General features: G+C 36.3%; 1 protein-coding gene across 1 annotated transcript in view; it reads left to right on the forward strand.

The window, feature by feature from the left end:
• LOC106881614 (dynein axonemal heavy chain 1) overlaps positions 1-19,786 on the forward strand; it is a 176,133-nt gene that overhangs the window by 117,589 nt on the left and 38,758 nt on the right. The window contains exons 50-57 of the mRNA XM_089337496.1: positions 2,346-2,542; positions 3,624-3,759; positions 8,614-8,822; positions 12,648-12,819; positions 13,572-13,763; positions 15,898-16,017; positions 18,456-18,581; positions 19,005-19,154. Coding sequence (XP_089193622.1) covers positions 2,346-2,542; positions 3,624-3,759; positions 8,614-8,822; positions 12,648-12,819; positions 13,572-13,763; positions 15,898-16,017; positions 18,456-18,581; positions 19,005-19,154 — 1,302 coding nt within the window. The remainder of the gene's footprint in view (positions 1-2,345; positions 2,543-3,623; positions 3,760-8,613; positions 8,823-12,647; positions 12,820-13,571; positions 13,764-15,897; positions 16,018-18,455; positions 18,582-19,004; positions 19,155-19,786) is intronic.

Raw genomic sequence — 19,786 nt, forward strand, 5'->3', positions numbered from 1 at the left:
AATAACTTCAATTAGCACCATCCATACAGTAGAAAGAGAGGGATTGCTCAGTGCCTAAAACATCAAGCATAGACAATAAATAGTGATCCTGATACACATCACGAAAAAATGATCAGGCTAATATGCAACAGCTACCCAGAAAACATACTCTCCACTCAAGTTAGGAAGAGAAAGGATGAAACCCATAAACTGTCTACAGTCTGTCTGCCTTATGTCAAAGGCCTCTTGGAGAAGATACAAAAGATACGCTATCCATATGACATCCGGACAGTATTCAGAAGTAATACAACACTTTGCAAATATCTCCTTTGAGTAAAACCACCCATAGAAGAGAATATGACCAAAAACTGTGTGTACTCCATCCCATGCAGTTGCGATAGGTTATACAAAGGCAAAACATGCAGCCCACTCAAAATAAGGGTAGAGGAACATCGTAAAGCTATGACATGAGGAGATATTGAAAAATGGGGTATAGCCAATCATGTCTGAAAAAATGGAGACCACCTCTCCCTGTTGGATGAAGTTAAAATAATAGAGAGAGAACACCACTGGAAAATACAAAAATTAAAAGAGGCAGGACATATGTTAGGAAACAATAACTTCTTAAGCAGACCGAGTGCAGATAAGAATGTAATATGGGAACCAGTATTAAGAAAAAATAAAATATTAAGTTTATAAGCCCCAAAATTCATTCTATAATTGCTCACAGACATATAGCATCATGGATAAGAGTGCGGGCTACAGACCCTCAAATTCTCAGTTCAATGACAGGCAGGGACATAATATCAACTAAAAAATAACATGATAATAATAAAACTGTCATTTCTCAAGCTGTCATTGCTTGAGAAATTGGTAACTGATTATGAGCAAACAGAAATAATGAGTGATAAATTCAAACACTGAAAGAACACTTGACAACCAAAATTCAAACAAAACTTCACTATTTACCTTGACAAACAGTTACAGAAGCAGTGTAGATGGCTTTCAAATACTGTATGGTATCACTCAGGCAGTACCTGCTAAACAACAGCAGCAAAATTAAATATATTAATGCAGTCCTGAAAAGTGAAGTGAGCAACATTGTATGAGTTGGCAGTGAACTCCTCAAGAAACACTCTCTTCCTGATGATCTCCTATACAGCCCCCAAAACAGCTGGACTCTCTTACCTCAAAGAAGATCTGCATGGAAAGCACTCAGCATACAAAACAAAAAAAAGACTATGCATGGGTATGTTGTCTGGAAGCTTGAAGAAGACAGTAGAATTGACATGAAGTACAAGCTCTCTTGTTCACAAGACCACTACATTACATCACACTTTGAAGGCTATGCGTTTGCAGTCCAGGAACAGGAGATTGCCACAAAGTACCTGGTGAACAAGGGAGACAGTGATGCTCGAGCAATCCTAAGGTGCAACTGCGTCTGTAGGTTATGTCATGTTTCTGTGGCAGACATCATGCATGTGATCAGCAGCTGTTCAAAAATGTCATCATGGCACTACCCCCCCTATGTGGCATGATGTTATCGCTAAAACAATTTACAATGTCATCCGCAAAAAAGATTGTCCTGAAATAAATTTAGAAAATCTCTCTGTTATGAAATACATTTATAAACACCAACTCAAGGAATACTGGTGGAATATTCCCATCAAAACTTCTGTCAAATGTAAACATAACTGGCAGGATATTGTTGCTTGAGACAGAGGGGCAAAGGTATGCATCATCATAGAGGTCAGCTGCCCTGCAGATATAAATATCTCTTTGTAAATCAAAGAAAAAGAGCATATCTATGAACAACTGCTTCAAAACCTCTGGCTTCTATATCCAGACAATGAATCCATATTCATACCAATAATAATTGGAGCATTAGGTTCTGTTAGCAAATGCTTACAGGAGAATCTGGATAAACCTGGATTTTAGAAAGAGAAAGTGACAGGCTGATATGTACATTATAAGTGTAATCTGTGAGTGGAGCAGTAAAAGTATGCAAGACTTTTCTCAAGTTCTAGATGTGAATTTGTCTGTGTTAGCTACATCCCAAAGATGGGTATCTTTGGTGGAAACCAGCTTCCTCCTCAGTGGAAGATATATGATAATTAAAAAGTAGAAGACACACACACACACACACATGCATGCATGCATACATACATATTTATGTATATATATGTATATACATATATTCACAGACAAATACAAACAAGCAACCACACGTTATTTTATACACATATACATGTTTCTACATTCTATACACAAACGTATTGACCAACAGTCATTTTTTCATATCCATGCAATTATATCATTCTAGCTTTGTTGATTTTAGACCTTTAATTTCTTATTTTTCTTCACAGTTGAGCAGTGTGTTAGATGAGTTCTTGGAAGATTATAACCAAATCAGCATCAATAAAATGAAATTGGTTCTATTTATGGATGCAATCACTCACATCACTAGAATTGGAAGAATTATTCGTCAGCCATATGGAAATGCCCTGCTTCTTGGAATGGGGGGAAGTGGTCGGCAGAGTCTTACACGTCTTGCTTCTCACATGTTAGTAATATATCATTCTCTTTTCTTTTACTTCAAATTTCATACTCTTGACTCAAGCAATGAAGAACTGATATTAAATGATGATTGTGAGGATGACAACGATGATGATGATGACGATGGTGGTGGTGGTGGGGGTGGGGGTGGTGGCAGTGGTGGTGGAGAGATGGTTATGATTCAAGCTACATTATGATAAAAAACAGATTTTGTTGAGCTGGCTCTGATGACAAAGGATATTGATGATCACTGTTTATCTATTTCATGTTTATCATATCTTTCTTTTGAGTTTCAAATCATCCAACCAACAAAAGAGATTTTGGAATCTAAGTTTGTTTATGGGACTGAAGATAGTGTTAGAACAATTTACAGAAAACTTCTGATTATCGTCATGATAAGAATTCTGTGCTACAACTGCTCTGTTGATGATAAAAATTAGCATTGTGATTTTGTGGTCAAAATTGTGACCAGTTTGTGGAAATGGACTGTTGTAATTACTTCTGCTATTGTTGCTCAGAGATGGTTTCCTCCAGCTACATTGTTGTACAAAAAAAAAAAATAAATAAATAAAAGCAGATTAATTCAATGAGCAATGTGTCAGGAAGGGGGATTAGCTAAAGATACAATAAAGTGTATGTGGCAGGGAATGTAGCTTAAATATATTGTGAATAAATATAGGTAATTAAGTATAAATACAAAGGAACAGCTAAGTAAAATAAGGTGTTTGCTTCAGTAGATAAATGTAAGAGATTAGAGGTGACCCATGGTTAAACAAGAATGATAGTTTGATAATGAGCCATAGTCACATAGTCTACTAGAAATAGCAACCAGATCCCTTCTCTAAAAAAAAAAAGGAAAAAAAAAACTTATTGGATGATGCAATTCCAAATATACTATATCTGAAAACTAGAGAGATCATTGCAACTGGGTCACCTTTGATCAGAGATAATAATCTGGGTGCAATTTAAACAAAAAAGTGGCTGATGGTTAGTAAAGTTTATTTTAAAAGATTGTAAGCATATTTATTATATATGCAAATATTTTAGATTTAAAAAGCTGGACTTCAAATTTTTTTGCCATTTTTCAGAGTAGAATTTGATTGTTTTCAAGTGGAATTATCAAAGAACTATGGCATCAGTGAGTGGAAAGAAGATTTAAAAAAGGTATTGATGAAGTCTGGAATAGAGAATCAAGCAGTTGTCTTCCTGTTCAGTGATACCCAGGTAATATTAATAGTTTTTCTGTGAAGGATGTTCCTGTTTGCTCACATAACAAATTATTTTGTTCTAACTAAAAGTCTTGAAGGCCTGAATACCACACAGTTTTATAATCAGAGACTTGTGTCGACATAACAAAGTATCCTTATTGTATGCATTATTCTTCCTTTCACACACGCACACACACAGATGTATCATCATCGTACATACAAAACGCATATCATCATCATGTCTTCGTTTGGTCTTTAGCCTCATTACCTCATGCAATGCCACAATAAATTCGTTTTGGTCTCTCATTTAGGTATGTTTTTTTTCCATCGCAGTATTTTGCCAACTATCACAGTCTTTTTGTCCTCTTTTCTTTCATAAGTTTAACCTCTTCCATAGTCTTCCACTTTTTCATTTTCCATTAACTTGGAGTACATGATACTTTTTTTTTTTTTTATTTACCAACATCCTTTTTACTCATCCCTTTTTGCTCATGTCAGCACAGTCTTCTCTTTTGCACTCTACTACATCTGATTCCTCCTCCTCATCATCATCGTTTAACGTCCGCTTTCCATGCTAGCATGGGTTGGACGATTTGACTGAGGACTGGTGAAACCAGGTGGCTACACCAGGCTCCAATCTGATTTGGCAGAGTTTCTACAGCTGGATGCCCTTCCTAACACCAACCACTCAGAGAGTGTAGTGGGTGCTTTTACGTGTCACCCGCACAGAGGCCAGTCAGATATATATATATCTATCTAGCTTTTCAGTAATCCATTTGCAATTCAGTGTTAATATTACATGTCCAGCAGAGCATACTCAGCTCATTTTTTTTTCATCTTTTGCAAATTCTTTGCTTTTCAAGGCCTGTATCTTGTTATCATGCAGCTTCAAACTTTGTTTACAAGTATCATGCAATCTACTTTTCAGTCTGCGACAGACACCCTTTCTCTACCATTGGAGGAAATAAATAGTTTTTTTACTTTTCCACCCTGTTATGGCACCATGCTTTTAGAACACACACACACACACTACTGATAAGGTTACCTAGATAACACAAACTATGAAAGAATTCTTGGTATCCTGCCAGATATTAAGAACGAGTACTCTTACTGCTTGTAGCTCCTGTGCATTCTTCCACATATGGGTCTACCATTTCTTATTTCTTTATTGCCCACAAGGGGCTAAACATAGAGGGGACAAACAAGGACAGACAAAGGGATTAAGTCAATTACATCGACCCCAGTTCGTAACTGGTACTTAATTTATCTACCCCGAAAGGATGAAAGGCAAAGTCGACCTCGGCGGAATTTGAGCTCAGAACGAACATTTCGCCTGGGGTGCTAACGATTCTGCCAGCTCGCCGCCTTTTGGTCTACCATTTCTGTTAGTCTGTCTGTGATACCATTTTCATCTCTTGTATTCCTATAGTTTACACTAGTTTCATTTTATGGAATTTCTGTCAATTTTTTTTTTTTTTGCATATTGAGCAGGATCATTTTCTTGAATGTTGAAGGGTCCTGTATCCTTCCCTATTTACTAAAACTTCAGTATTTGTTAAGTTTACTTTGAGGCTTCATAATTCTAGGTTTAGCCTTCCTGATGACATCCCTGTACATGGTTTCTACTGTTACCACAAACATCGATTAGCAACTGAATTTCTAAGCTTACAAGATATTTTCTTCCTGTCTTTGGCTTCCGACAATCAAGTGTCAGTAGAACTGGTTGTTTATTGAAATGTTTTCTGAAGGTTTGGGAGAATTGTTTATTTGAGGTCTTTTAGTTTATAAATCTTATTGGTTTTTAGTATAATCTATTTTGACGAACTTTCATATTATCTCATGTAGTGTCTTAGAAATTACATATTGTATATTAAGGCACCGAGCTGGCAAAATTGTTACCACTCTGGTATAAATGCTTAGCAGCATTTCTTCCAACTTTATGTCTTGAGTTCAAATGCTGCCAGGATTAAATTTCATCCTTTTAGGGTTGATAAAATAAGTACTAGATGAAAGTTGAATACTGGTGCTGATGTAATATTCCCTCCTCCAAAATTACTGACCTTCTGCCAAAATTTGAAACTGTTTTACATATTACAAAACATTTATTGAAAACCAAGTCTTTCTTTACACTTTAGCTATTTAACAATATCTTACTGATAAGAAGAGTTGCATACTTTTTTTATCATATCATTCCTAAAAATTTTAAAGTTTGTTCCATTTTTTTTTTTTTTTTATATGAACCATTTTAACTTTTTACATTATTTCTGTACCATTTTGATAATTTCTCGTTGTTTGGGATTTTATTCCTGGATTTGTTAATTAGGTTGGCAATTTATATATTCTTCGTTGCCAGTACCACCTGACTGGCCTTCGTAGGATTTTCGAGCGAGATCGTTGCCAGTGCCCCTGGACTGGCTCTTGTGCAGGTGGCACGTAAAATACACCATTTTGAGTGTGGCCGTTGCCAGTACCGCCTGACTTGCCTTCGTGCGGGTGACACGTAAAAGCACCCACTACACTCTCTGAGTGGTTGGCGTTAGGAAGGGCATCCAGCTGTAGAAACTCTGCCAAATCAGATTGGAGCCTGGTGTTGCCATCCGGTTTCACCAGTCCTCAGTCAAATCGTCCAACCCATACTAGCATGGAAAGCAGACGTTACATGATGATGATGATGATTTAACTTACTTTCCAAAATATATTTTTTAAGGTTTCTCTTTTGCATCCTTATTTGTACCCTTGTCTCCCCCCCCCATAACTCTTGTATAATATTTACTGGATTTAATTTATAGTTTTGATTGTTTCAAAGAAGTTAAACAACAGCAGTGATTTTTTTTTTTTGTTTTTGGTTTATCCAATCAATATTTTTTTTACTGCTTTTGCTGTCTTTTCTAATTTCTCTTAATTTGATTTTAATATCTTGCATTTTTGACATTTTTGTTTGCTATCTATGACTGTTATTAGTATGTAAATGGTTTTGATAGTTGTCATAGAGACTTTAGTCTCTCTCTATCACCATTTCAACAGCATTATATAAGAAGAGACATTAGAACAATTAACAACATAATAAAAAGGTTTTATTTATGATGATGCTTGGTTTCACAATTCCTGTCATTCAGCTTAGCAGCCGCTGATTAAGTTGTAGTTTGGTAATGGAAGGTTAAGGGCTTCCTTGATGCCTGCCAGAGAACAGTGTAAAAATGCTTCGTGGAGGAGTGAGGTGTTGTCACGTAGAAGGTCTCAGGCTCAACTCGCTTAACAAAGTGAAACTAACTGTTTAAGTACGAGTTTTACTACGCATGCGCAACTCAAGGGGCTTCCGGTGGTGAAGTCCCTTGCGCATGCGCAGAATAGTACTTCCTCAATGGCGGCTATAATTTCGCGCCACTACAAGTATTTTAATATCATAAGGTGGCAAGCTGGGAGCATCAATAGCAAGATGCTTAGTGGCATTTCATCCCTCTTTATGTTCTCAGTTCAAATTCTGCCGAGGTCAACTTTGCCCTTCAACTTTTCAGGGTTGATAAAATAAGTTCCAGTTTGAGCACTGGATTTAAACATAATCAACTTGCCTCCTGTTTCGAACTTGCTGGCCTTGTGCCAAAATTTGAAACCAACATTTCAACATCATTGTAATTGGTATTATTAACATTCGACGGATCACAACATTCTGTTGTCTTTCTCTTTACTACAACAATATTGACTTATCTTACATTCAGGTTATTTTCATCCCATTTTTTGTTGCCTGACTGGCCTTTGTGCGGGTGACACGTAAAAGCACCCCTACGCTCTCTGAGTGGTTGGCGTTAGGAAGGGCATCCAGCTGTAGAAACTCTGCCAAATCATATCGGAGCCTGGTGTAGCCATTTGGTTTCACCAGTCCTCAGTCAAATCGTCCAATCCATGCTAGCATGGAAAGCGGATGTTAAACGACGATGATGATGATGATCATCATTACATATTCTAGAAAATAAGCTAATAAGCGGCAAACTGTGTTGATTGTTTAATGCATGAAAAGTGGAGAATTTTTTGGTAAATTGTTTGTATTATCTAATTGTACAAATTAATAGCTACTTTTATAAATGCTTCAATATCACAAGCCTTTATCATTTCTATTGTGAAATTCATTTTGGTTATCTCTTTACTCTTTTACTCTTTTACTTGTTTCAGTCATTTGACTGCGGCCATGCTGGAGCACTGCCTTTAGTCGAGAAAATTGACCCCAGGACTTATTCTTTGGAAGCCTAGTACTTATTCTATCGGCCTCTTTTTGCCGAACCGCTAAGTTACGGGGACGTAAACACACCAGCATCGGTTGTCAAGAGATGGTGGGGGGACAAACACAGACACACAAACACACATATATATATATATACATATATACGACGAGCTTCTTTCAGTTTCCGTCTACCAGATCCACTCAAGGCTTTGGTTGGCCGGAGGCTATAGTAGAAGACACTTGCCCAAGGTGCTACACAGTGGGACTGAACCCGGAACCATGTGGTTGGTAAGCAAGCTACTTACCACACAGCCACTCCTGCGCCTATCTATTTATATAAAAAAAATCTGATCACACTATTTCTTTCTATTCCTTCAGTATCAGCAGAGAAAACAGCAATTAATTTCATGTGACAAACATTTTTAACAAAACATTCGTTCAATAATTTTTTGATGTTTCTCACATGTTTTTGTTGATTTCTACTTTTCTTTGGTGAGAAAAGGCAAGGTGACTGCTTTGTTTATGTATTGCTTTGCTTATTTTCTGTTAATTAGTCCTTTTCACCTGTTAATTCTAGTCTACATACTTATGCAAAAAAGGAAAAAAATACTTTTGTTGTTGTTGTATAGTACTAAATTCCATTCCTTTTAACAGATAAAGAACGAATCATTTCTTGAAGATTTAAACAATATTTTAAATGCTGGAGATGTGCCAAACATTTATAGCCTTGAGGAACTGGATAAGATTTATGAAGCTATGAAACCCTCTGTACAAGATATGGGACTACAACCAACTAAAACTAATCTATATACATGCTATACTAAACGGGTTCGTTCCAATCTACACACTGTAATAACAATGAGGTAAGATATTTATAGTCTTTTATATATTTAAACATTGTCAGATAGAACAATGGATGACATGGATATGTGGTAAGGTCATTCATTAGGGAATGTCATATGTGGTAGGTTATTAAGGAAGCCATGATAAGAAAGACAGTATTAAGGTGGTCAAGATATGACATGCAATTAAGTATTGAACATCATATGTAGAAATCACGACATGTAAAAGTTGTGACATGTGATTGGTCAGTAAACACTGAAGTTCGTGAGATGTGGTCAGCTGAAGTCAGTCATTTAAAGTGAAAAGGTTATATTAGTGCCTTATATGTTACATTGCTTTTTGATAATAGTATGTGTCTATGCAAATATATGTGTATACATATTAGTGTATGTAAATATTTATAGGCATTTATGTATGCATAAGTTAAGTATATAATATACAGTGTAACATGCTCCCATGGATGTATAATGTTAATGTGCATGAATGTCAGAGTACAAATGAGTTGAAAAAAAAAAATTTGGTATAGAAGGAATCAAGTTTGGTGTGCAGGTGAGAAAGCTGAACTGGTACAGGTATGTAATGCATATGGAAAACGATTGCTGCATTAAAAAATGCCAAATGTTTCAAGTTAGTGAAACTTGTGGAAGAGGGAAACCAAGAAATATTTGGGACAAAGTAGTGAATGCCATGTCTCATGGAGGAGATGACAAAGGGCCATATTGACTAGGGGTATGAAGTGCTACAAAGAATCTAACCACCCATAGCAAAATGTACCCTGTTTAGAAGCTAAAATATTTTATACACTGCCATGACTGCATTTCCTATCCCCATTCCTTGTACCCTTGATTGATTACCCCCCTCCACTATTTTCATCTCTTTGTTCCTCATAACCCTCCATTTCTCATCTCACTCCCACTTGTGCTGATCGCATCTTTACCTCAATCTGACCTCCTTACCCTTCACTAAACTCATATAGAAGAGATTGCACAAGATTGCCCAAGATTGCCCACATCCCTATACTTAATACACTCTAACTTTGTCTTTATGTATTGTCAACCATTCTCCTCTCTTCCCTGAGTAGTCATTTCTGTGGTCATCCATCACCTATTCTCACCTTTATCCCATCACCTGCCCTTACCTTTGTCCACTTCTGACATTCTCAATCACTCCCTTCTTCATTCCACCCATATAACAAAAGAACACCTTGCTTTTTCTATCATGCTCCTACTTCTTTCATCTACCCATTCTGTTCCTGATATCATCTTATTCCCCTTCTCAGTCACATTTCCTGGCTTATTAAATAATCTCTACACTCACAACCAGGCATATCTCAGCTACTCATTTCTGGTCTTTCTCTTGTCATTGTTCCCTCTCGTAATCCCCTCCTCAGTCGAAATGTCTTGGGTTACTAAGTACCCTATACATTTACTATGTGCAAGGCACTCTTACCTGTGTTGGTGCATTAACCCCCCCCCCCGCTCCTTTTTGCCAGTACTGTAACAGATACCCACTGCCACACACCATTTACAGTAATTATTGAGTGAAATGAGACCTCTATTGCTGCTGCCACGATACTTGCATTGAGTACTCTGTAAAGTGGTTAGCAAATGACCTACCTTTCAATATGCCTACATTGATAGTGCCAACTCTGAAAATTGGGAAAGGGATGTGGGAGGGAACATGGGAAGGAATGAAGTTATTCAGCACCTGTAAAAATGGTTTCTGTGATCATTTGATAGCAGACATGTCATATCAGTTGCTCTCTCACTCTCACCTAACATCATTCAATCATGTTAAAAATTGTTGCCGCTATATGGGGTGGGGGGAGTGCAATGTAAGCATTGTAGATCCAAGTTTTATGAGCATTATAAATATAAGCATTACAGCTGCCAATATAATAGGTCAATGTTTAAGTTAAGTAAATGAGTTGCAATTAGTTAGTCTATTATGTATAGAGAGAAAGAGTTAGATGGGTTCGAGAGGGAGGGATGTATGCAAGCCTTCTGATACAGAAGTGAAGCAGAGGCCAGTCGGTATTTCTAGAATGAGAAGAGAGATTTCCAGTATTGGTGGTGGGGTGGGGATGGGTGGGTACATCACAAACCAGTAATGGCCAGCATCACCACACACAAGAGAGAGAGAGAGAGAGATAGTAGTAAGGGACTTGATGCCTTTAGCAAGGTTAGGATCATAGCAAAGTATGGAAACACAAGGAATAATTTAATACAATTGGAAAAGTTATTGAAAAATTTAAAGACTTATAAGCAACAAAAGTTATTTAAACCCAAAATACACGTTAGCATCAAACCTTCATAAATCCTCTGCCTTTACGGTTTATGTCTTTTAACCATGCAACATCAAACTTTGTATGCAAGCTTCATACGATTTAACTTCCACTTTAAATGAGAAATCACTTTGTTGCTAGCTGAGATAATAACTTTTGAAGATTGTTTGCCCTATTCTTACTCTATTTTGATTTTGGAGAAGCATTGACGATGGTGATGATGGTGCCATGTAAAAAGCACTGGTGATGGTGCAACATAAAAAACATTGTTGCTGTTGCCTGTAAAAAGCATCCAGTACACTTTGCAAAATTATTAGCATTAGAAAAGGCATCCAGCTAGAGAAATCAATCCAAAACAGATATGGAACCTGGTGGTGCTCCTGACCATGCCAGCTCCAGTCAAACCATCCAACTCATACCAGCATGAAAAAGGGACATTAAATGATGACATTATGACAGGTACAAGACCTAAAAGACTGAAGAAAGGACCAGAGGTCTTCATCAACCCCAGTGTTAACTGAGATATCAGCGATAACTGGTACCAATATTATCAACACCAAAAGCATAAAAGACAAAATTGACCTCAACAGAATATGAACACAGAGCCTAAAGTTGGGTAAATGCTGCTTAGCATTTTCTCCAGTGTGCTAACAGGTCTGCCAACTCATCGCTTTAATAATAATAATAATAAGATTTTGTGGGACTTTCCTATTCAAACAGACAAGAAGTTAGAAAATAATAGACCAGACATAACAATAAGGAAAAGTGAAGTTGTTAACTTATCAGCCCATCAAACCCATTTTATTCTAGGATCTTAAAGAAAGTGGAAGAAAAACAAAAGAAAGTAAAATCCTTTAAAATTTGAAATAGGAAGAGTTTGGAGCATACAAACCGTATAGGTTGTACTTATGATAATTGATACGTTGAGAGCAGTAAGCAAAGATATAGAAAAATGACCAAAGGAGATTGGAATAGAATGCCCTGTAGAGCTCCTACAGAAAGTTTGTCTCTTAGTGACAGCAAGGATTATCAGGAGGGTTCTAAGCACTTGAAAGACTGCTGAAAACACCTGTGGAAACCTAAGATTACTGATTGTAACCTGCTACCCACTTAAATCCAACCAAAAATAAGACCAAACCTGAGCCGAACCATAATAATAATTGTAATATACCTATTCTATACTTTTGAGTGAGTGTCCTTTTATCCTGACTTATGGACACTCACTGATAATATATGCACACACATATATTAAGGCGGCGAGCTGGCAGAAATGTTAGCACGCCGGGCGAAATGCTTAGCGGTATTTCGTCTGCCGCTACGTTCAGAGTTCAAATTCCGCCGAGGTCCACTTTGCCTTTCATCCTTTCGGGGTCGATTAAATAAGTACCAGTTACGCACTGGGGTCGATATAATCGACTTAATCTGTTTGTCTGTCCTTGTTGGTCCCCTCTGTGTGTAGCCCGTTGTGGATAGTAAAGAAATAACACACATATATTAAAAGATAAACATTAAAATTCATGTATTAACTGCAAATAGTTTAAAACTATATATTTATTTTTAGCCCTTTAGGTGAAGTATTCCGTGCTCGTCTCCGACAGTTTCCAGCTCTGGTCAATTGTTGTACCATTGACTGGTTCAGTGCATGGCCTGAAGATGCATTGCAATCTGTGGCTCTACGGTTTCTTGAAGACATTCCAGAACTAGGCATATTTAGTGAAATGATAGATAGTCTTGTAAGTATATAAATTAAAAACAATTGTGACTATATGGGAAAACTGTTGTTGGTCATAAATATCTGAAATGTAATTTTCTGCTAAAGTTAGCAGGCTTATTCTAAGCTACAATGTAAAACAGTAGCAAGAGGAAAAATTTGGTGTAATCAGACACCATCAACAAACGGGTTTCTCCTCTGCATTACAGGATACTAACTTGTTTCATTTTATGAACTTCTCATTCTAAGCAACATTTAAGGAAAATAGTTCATTCATTCATTATTATTTTTCTGGCAAAAATTTGGCATTTTTCACATGAGGTTACTGCAATATTTTTTGCTATCATTCTATCTTGAGCAATGAATTGTATATAATATGCATACTTTGTATCAAAATGATCCATGCTGGTTAACATGTATTTAAGCAAAAAAAAAAAAAAAATGCATTGCAAAAAAAAAAGGTGGGGGGGCAGAAGAATTCAATATTTCCAGCTCAGTCTCTTTATCAAGGAAGAGGAGATATTTTCACATAAATCAAGGAGTCACTATGACCCCCAGATTGTCTTCTGCAATAATGGATTTGAGCATGAAATGTTGAATTTTTTCATTTTTTCATGATTGCTACATTTATACTACTACTACTACTACTACTACTATTACATTATTTTTGGAACTACTCATTGCTAGCACAGACCTGCACCAGTTGCCTTTAATTCTAGATTTTACTGCATACTTTAGTTTTTCTTTTCATCAAAGTGTTGTATTCGTTGGCAGGTTTACATGTGCCAAGATATTCATTCAACTGTTGCAGTCTACACAGATAAATATCGGCAAGAATTGTCTCGACACAACTATGTTACACCAACAAGTTATCTAGAATTACTTGGTACCTTTTCAAAACTTATAAAGTTGAAAAAGGATGAAATATCCACTGCTTGGAAACGATTGAAAACAGGACTTGACAAAGTAAGCCAATTATTACTAAAGTGAATCTTTTATTGCTTCTTTTACGAACTAAGTCACAGCTAATTCTTTGATATTTGTATTTACTGAAGTATAGAAAAGGTGGATAGATATGAGAAAGTGACCCATGGCCCATTTCTTTGAGGGAGACAAAAACATTTTCTTTTTCAACTATTCATTTTAAATTATTGCTTTGAGCAAAAATTAAAATCTTACTTGTTAACTGAGTAAACAGAATGGATCATATTTTAAATTCACAGTCTACATCTTCTCATCAGGGTATCATTAGAGCCTCAGTATGGCTACCTTCCTGCCACAAGTGGAGCCAGTAGGTCTTGACCTAAGGGATGGTAAGTGCCTCAACAGAATAACCATCTTCCCATATGTGGAGCTTAGACCAGTCTATCATGAACCCCTACTTGTACCCTGAATTCTTTGCTGTACTCATTGCCAATCCTCACCTTACTGGCAGTGTCTCTGTAAATGACTTGTACAGCTCTCACCAACCACTTTTCTATCTCTAGTTTCTGCATTGACCATTAGATAAGGGACCAGGGGACTCTGTCAAAAGCTTTCTCCAAGTCAACAAAAGCTAAGTTCAGAGGTTTATTTTTGGCTATGTATTTCTCCTGCAGCTGCCTTACCAGAAATATAGCATCAATGGTGCTTCTCCCTGGCACAAAACCAAACAGCATCTCATCTAGACTAACCCTCTCCCTCTAATTAATTGGGCTATGACTCTCTCCGTAATTTCCATCACCTGATCCAACAATTTGATACCTCTGTATTTATTTCTATCCAAGGCATCACCTTTACCTTTGTAGCAGTTGATTATGGTGCTGCTACACCACTCATTGGGTATGACTCCATGTATCACCTGGTTGTCTATACAGATGACTAGATTATAGCCTACACTGACAAATATTTCAAGCATCTCAGCAGTGATTCCTGATGGGCTGGGTGCTTTCCCTGTCTTCATACCCTTAATTGCTTTATCTTCCAAGGTACTGTCAATTCAAATATCTGGTCCCTCTGTTGGGTCAATATTTGGCAGACTCTCTTTCTCCCATTCATTCTCTTCATTTAGCAACCTTTCATAGTGGCATCTCCAAGTCTCTCTCTTTGCAGCCTCATTAAATGCAAGTGAGCCATCATTCATGCGAACACATTTCTCTCCTATGACATCACGATTCACTCTCACACACTATCTTGCAATTCAAAACACTCCAAGTCTCTGGTCTTCATGATGCAGAACATAGACAGAGGGAAAGCAGATAAGAAAAAATTTGAAGAGTGCTTTTTACATGGCAGTTATGCAACGCTGGCTTCAGCCAGTCGGCTTGACAAGTCTTCTCAAGCATGGCATATTGCCAAAGGTCTCAGTCATTTGTCATTGATTCTGTGTGGCCCAATGTTCAAAGATCATGTTTCACCAACTTGTCCCATGTCTTCCTGGGTCTACCTCTTCTGCAGGCTCCCTCCACCGTTAAAGTTCAGCACTTCTTCACACAGCTATCCTTGTCCATATGCATCACTTGACCATACCAGTGCAGTCGTTTCTCTTGCGCAGCACATCTGATGCTTCTCATGCCCAACTTTTGTCCCAACATGCTTACACTCTGTTGTGCATGCGTACTGACATTACACATCCAGCGAAGCATGCTAGCTTCATTTCTTTCAAGTTTATGCATGTCCTCACTAGTCACAACCCATGTTTCTCTGATGAATAGAATGGTTGTTTGCATACAAGCATCATACAATCTGCCTTTCACTCTGAGAGAGAGGCCCTTTGTTACCAACAGAGATAGGAGCTTTCTGAACTTTGCCCAGGCTATTCTTATTCTAGCAGCTACACTCTCAGAGCACCTACCCCTGATACTGACTTGGTTATTTTGATAATGGAAGCTATCAACTACTTTTCGTTTTATCCCCTGTCATTTGATATAGAAATCCAATAATTGGTATTTTCCCATTCTTTCCATACAAAGTTAAATTATAATTTTTAGTTATTGTATCATATTTATTTGCAGTTGCTATTTTTATTTTTGTCTGTATTTTGCTTTTTCGTGTTATTACTTTATTTAAAAAATCAAAATTATTACATTTTACCCAATTATGTTCTGAACACTGTCTTTAGCTACTGGCTACTGCAAATGATGTGGCTATCTTACAAGAAGACTTGGCAAGAATGCGTCCACTTTTGGATGAAGCTGTGAAAGAATCAGTTTCTACAATGGAACAAATTGCACAAGACACTGTAAGTTCTTCAATTTTGGTGATAAATGTGTTATCATACAGAGATAAGTGTGTGCAATGTTTAGTTGTGACATACATTCCTATCCTGCTGAGATTTACATCCCCTCTCATCATTTCAATGCCACAAATATAGAGAACATTAATGGAGTGAGTGATATATTATTATTTCATCAGAGGAGAAAGAGTGTGGCTCACCTGATAGGCTCTTTCCAACCAATGAGGGGAAAGGTGTTAATGTACAGCTTGAACCACTGTTAATGCCTGTATGGGCTATAAGGGGATTCCTGAAAGCTGAAGTTGAAAGATATTAAAATGTGGATCAGAAACTGCTTTGTTGATGAACATTATGATGGAATAATCTGACGGCAAACTGAAAAATGTTTGTGGTGATTGGCAAGCAACTTTGCTTGAAGGTTCTTAGGCTAGAAACAATCTGATTTTCGAAAATTTCATGGAGGAACCATATGACTGTTAGATAGTTTAGCAGTTCCCATTTGGCTCAATGAAAACCTAATGGTGATCATTGAGATCAAAAGATTGATTTGATTGTTTGATTTCTTCTAAACCTTTGAGGAGGAAGGTAAAGAGAAGTTGGAAGTGATTAGAAAAGTTTTCTTGGTGTCTCTATATATATATGCTCATGAGATAGATGCATAGTTTGAAAAGTATTTTGTTGTGTGAACGCACAGTGAAGAGTTGGAAATAAAAAAGGCAGAAATTAGGGTTAGGTTTTTTTTTTTATGTGACGAAGTATTTCTTGAAATGTCCCATGTTTGAAAAGACTTGTTAGGGAACTAACGAGTCTCAGGCAACCTTTTCCTCCTGAAAATCTAAGGCAGGCATTTTAGTTGTGGGTAAATATTTCCAAGTTGTCATTAGTTGGATGACTTGGTGGCTGATATATTCTGCATGCAGATTCTTTGCATTTATAACTGTTGATCTGTTTTTGCTTTTGTGAAGTGCTCAGGAATTTGGGGGTTTGTGAGCCTTGACTGCCAGGGGAATGCTGGTGCACCATGTTGAAGAATTTAGGTGAACACATCAACACCCAGGACTTATTGTTTTAAGCCTGATTCTTAATCTGTTGGTCACTTTTGCCAAATTACAAGAGTGTAAATGAAAACTGGTTGTCAAGCACGGAACCATATTTTTAGGAAGTAAACTTCTTACCACATGACAACTATACCTGTGCCCATAATAATAAATGAAATCTGAAATATAAAGTGTGAAGTATAGAATCGTAAAAGAAAAAATCCTTATATCAAATTTTATTTTTAGGTGGAAAGGTTGCTACGAATGGATCTGAGCAATGAAAGTGTTGGTAAAGCTAAAGTAGTTGGTTCAAAAGGCAGCGAGCTGGCAGAAACGTTACCATGTTGGGTGAAATGCTTAGCAGTATTTTATCTGTCTTTACATTTTGAGTTCAAATTCTGCCAAGGTCAACTTTGATTTTCATCCTTTCAGGGTCGATACATTAAGTACCAGTTGCATACTGGAGTTGATCTAATTGACTGACCCCCACTGCCCAAAAATTTTGGGCCTTGTGCCTAGAATAGAAAAAAAAAAAAAAAAAAAAAAATAAAGTAGTTGGTTCAAAAGCAGTGTAGTGTAAAAAGAGGTAGAAGGGGGTGTGAAAATTAAAAGATGTCTCAGTTTAAAAGAGATTAAACCACAAAACAAATGTTTAGGGGCTAATCTACAATGTTAGATTACCAACTATGGTATGTGGCAGATAAGAGGTGAATGATTTTGTTCAGAGTGTCTATGAAGATTAGAAGCTGCAGTGTGCAGAGGCCAGAAGATTTTTTTTAGTTTTATTTCTGGATTATGATTTTGTATTTGATAAAATGTTTCACTTTTAGTTACCATTATTTGTTTTTATCTCAAAACCCAAATATAATTAGAAAATGAAATGTTATTTCTTCTTTTTAAGTTCCAAAATCTATGTATATGTTGACTAAAACATAGTTTAAAAAAGATACAGGTTGGTCAAATACATGAACTGGATAGTGTGTTGGTCTGTATAGAGCACTGATACACAATAACTTTATCTAAACTATTGGAATCAAAAATTAATTATTGAGATTATTACAGTAGCAATTATTAGGGGTTTGGTTGGTAGTGAATTCATACAATTTTGCTTGATTAAAAGGGGCAAGTGTGAAACTAAATGTAGAGCTAAAATTTCATTGGTCCAAGAAGTATGTTTATGTTTGAACTTCTGAAAGAGAAACAAGTTTAATTTTATCATCATATATTTTAAACTAGACTTAAAATGTACATTAAGAACTAAGATATAAATGTCTAAACCTTAATTAGAAATCTAAACAATCTGTTTTAATGGAATTTTATGTTAATTGGCTAATTAGTCATAGTTAAAGTTTTATAATTAAAGGCCATAAGTTTACTTCATAATTTTTTCTTTTGTTATTTTTTTAGAAAGTTGGTGAAGAAACCAAAGTAGTTGTTCAGAATGAAGAAGCACAAGCTGCAGAGAAAACACGAGAGACACAAGCTATTGCAGATGATGCACAGAGAGATCTCAGTGAGGCTTTGCCAGCTTTAGTCAGTAACATTATTTCATATTGTCCTTCAACTGCAAACTGTTATTTATTTGTGACTCTTTTATACTCTCTCTCTCTCTAGAGAAATTTATAAACTATATTTAATTGTTAATTATATTTTTATCACCTCATATAATATATTCTTATGTGGTTTCTGTTTGTCTAAAATTGTAACAGATTATTTTCTGTGAAATCTTTTCACAATACATTTTCACTTTGATCGCAATTTCTTTAACAAATTGAAACTAAAACTGAAGATTTTGCACAAAATGTTCTTTATTTCTTAACATAAAAAAAAAAGGCTGGGGTGGGGTGGGGACCTTTCAAGTTAAGATGGTTTATTATTTGCTTTGGATATAAATGAAAATATTTGATTAAAAATTAATTTCTGTCTTATGATGGAATTAATAATTAAATATTTCAGGAAGAAGCTCTGGCTAGTTTAAAGACACTTAATAAGAATGATGTTGTTGAAGTGAGAGCAATGCAGAGACCACCAGATGGCGTCCGTCTTGTCATTGATGCTGTCTGCATAATGAAGTCTGTCAAACCAAAACGTATTCCTGGAGAGAAGGTTAGAAAACTCAGTTTTTTTCATGAAAACTATGCAAAGCATTTCATTACCCTGTATCTCTAATATTATTCACTGCTTGAGATATTGTGACATATGAACTCATTAATAATAGTTGGGTTTCTTTGAAAAGCAGATCTTAAAATTGGGATGCATTCTGGATAAAATAAGTTTTATTTTATATTTATGAGATTATTTAGACCTAATAGTGATATTTAGTTCTTGGTACATAAAACTTGTTACTTGATTTTGCAGTATCTATCCATCCCTCCATCCATTCATCCATTTTCAATGCTCATTTGGAGGGGGTTGTGAAACTTGTGTCTACAAGATTCTAACAGAAGCAACCATCATTACACTTTTCTGTTGCATTCCCAAACCTGACCCATGGATATATTATCTGACCATCTCACACATTGTCTCCTACCAGTTTGTCCAGTTTGATGAGTCTGTCTTGCAATTTTTTCATATCATATTCTAACCATGTATCTGAAGTAGTGGAGCCATTGCCTCTCAATAAGAAAAAGTAGCTGTTAGAGAGAGACTTCCTAACTTTTCAGTTATACACCTTGTAAGTGATGTTACTCCAGAGTTCCTTAGGAGAAACCCAATTTCAGTTGCTAGTATTTGTTTTG

The sequence above is a fragment of the Octopus bimaculoides genome, chromosome 19 (genome assembly GCF_046866305.1).
Source record: "Octopus bimaculoides isolate indiv1 chromosome 19, ASM4686630v1, whole genome shotgun sequence".
Classification (NCBI taxonomy): Eukaryota; Metazoa; Mollusca; class Cephalopoda; order Octopoda; family Octopodidae; genus Octopus; species Octopus bimaculoides.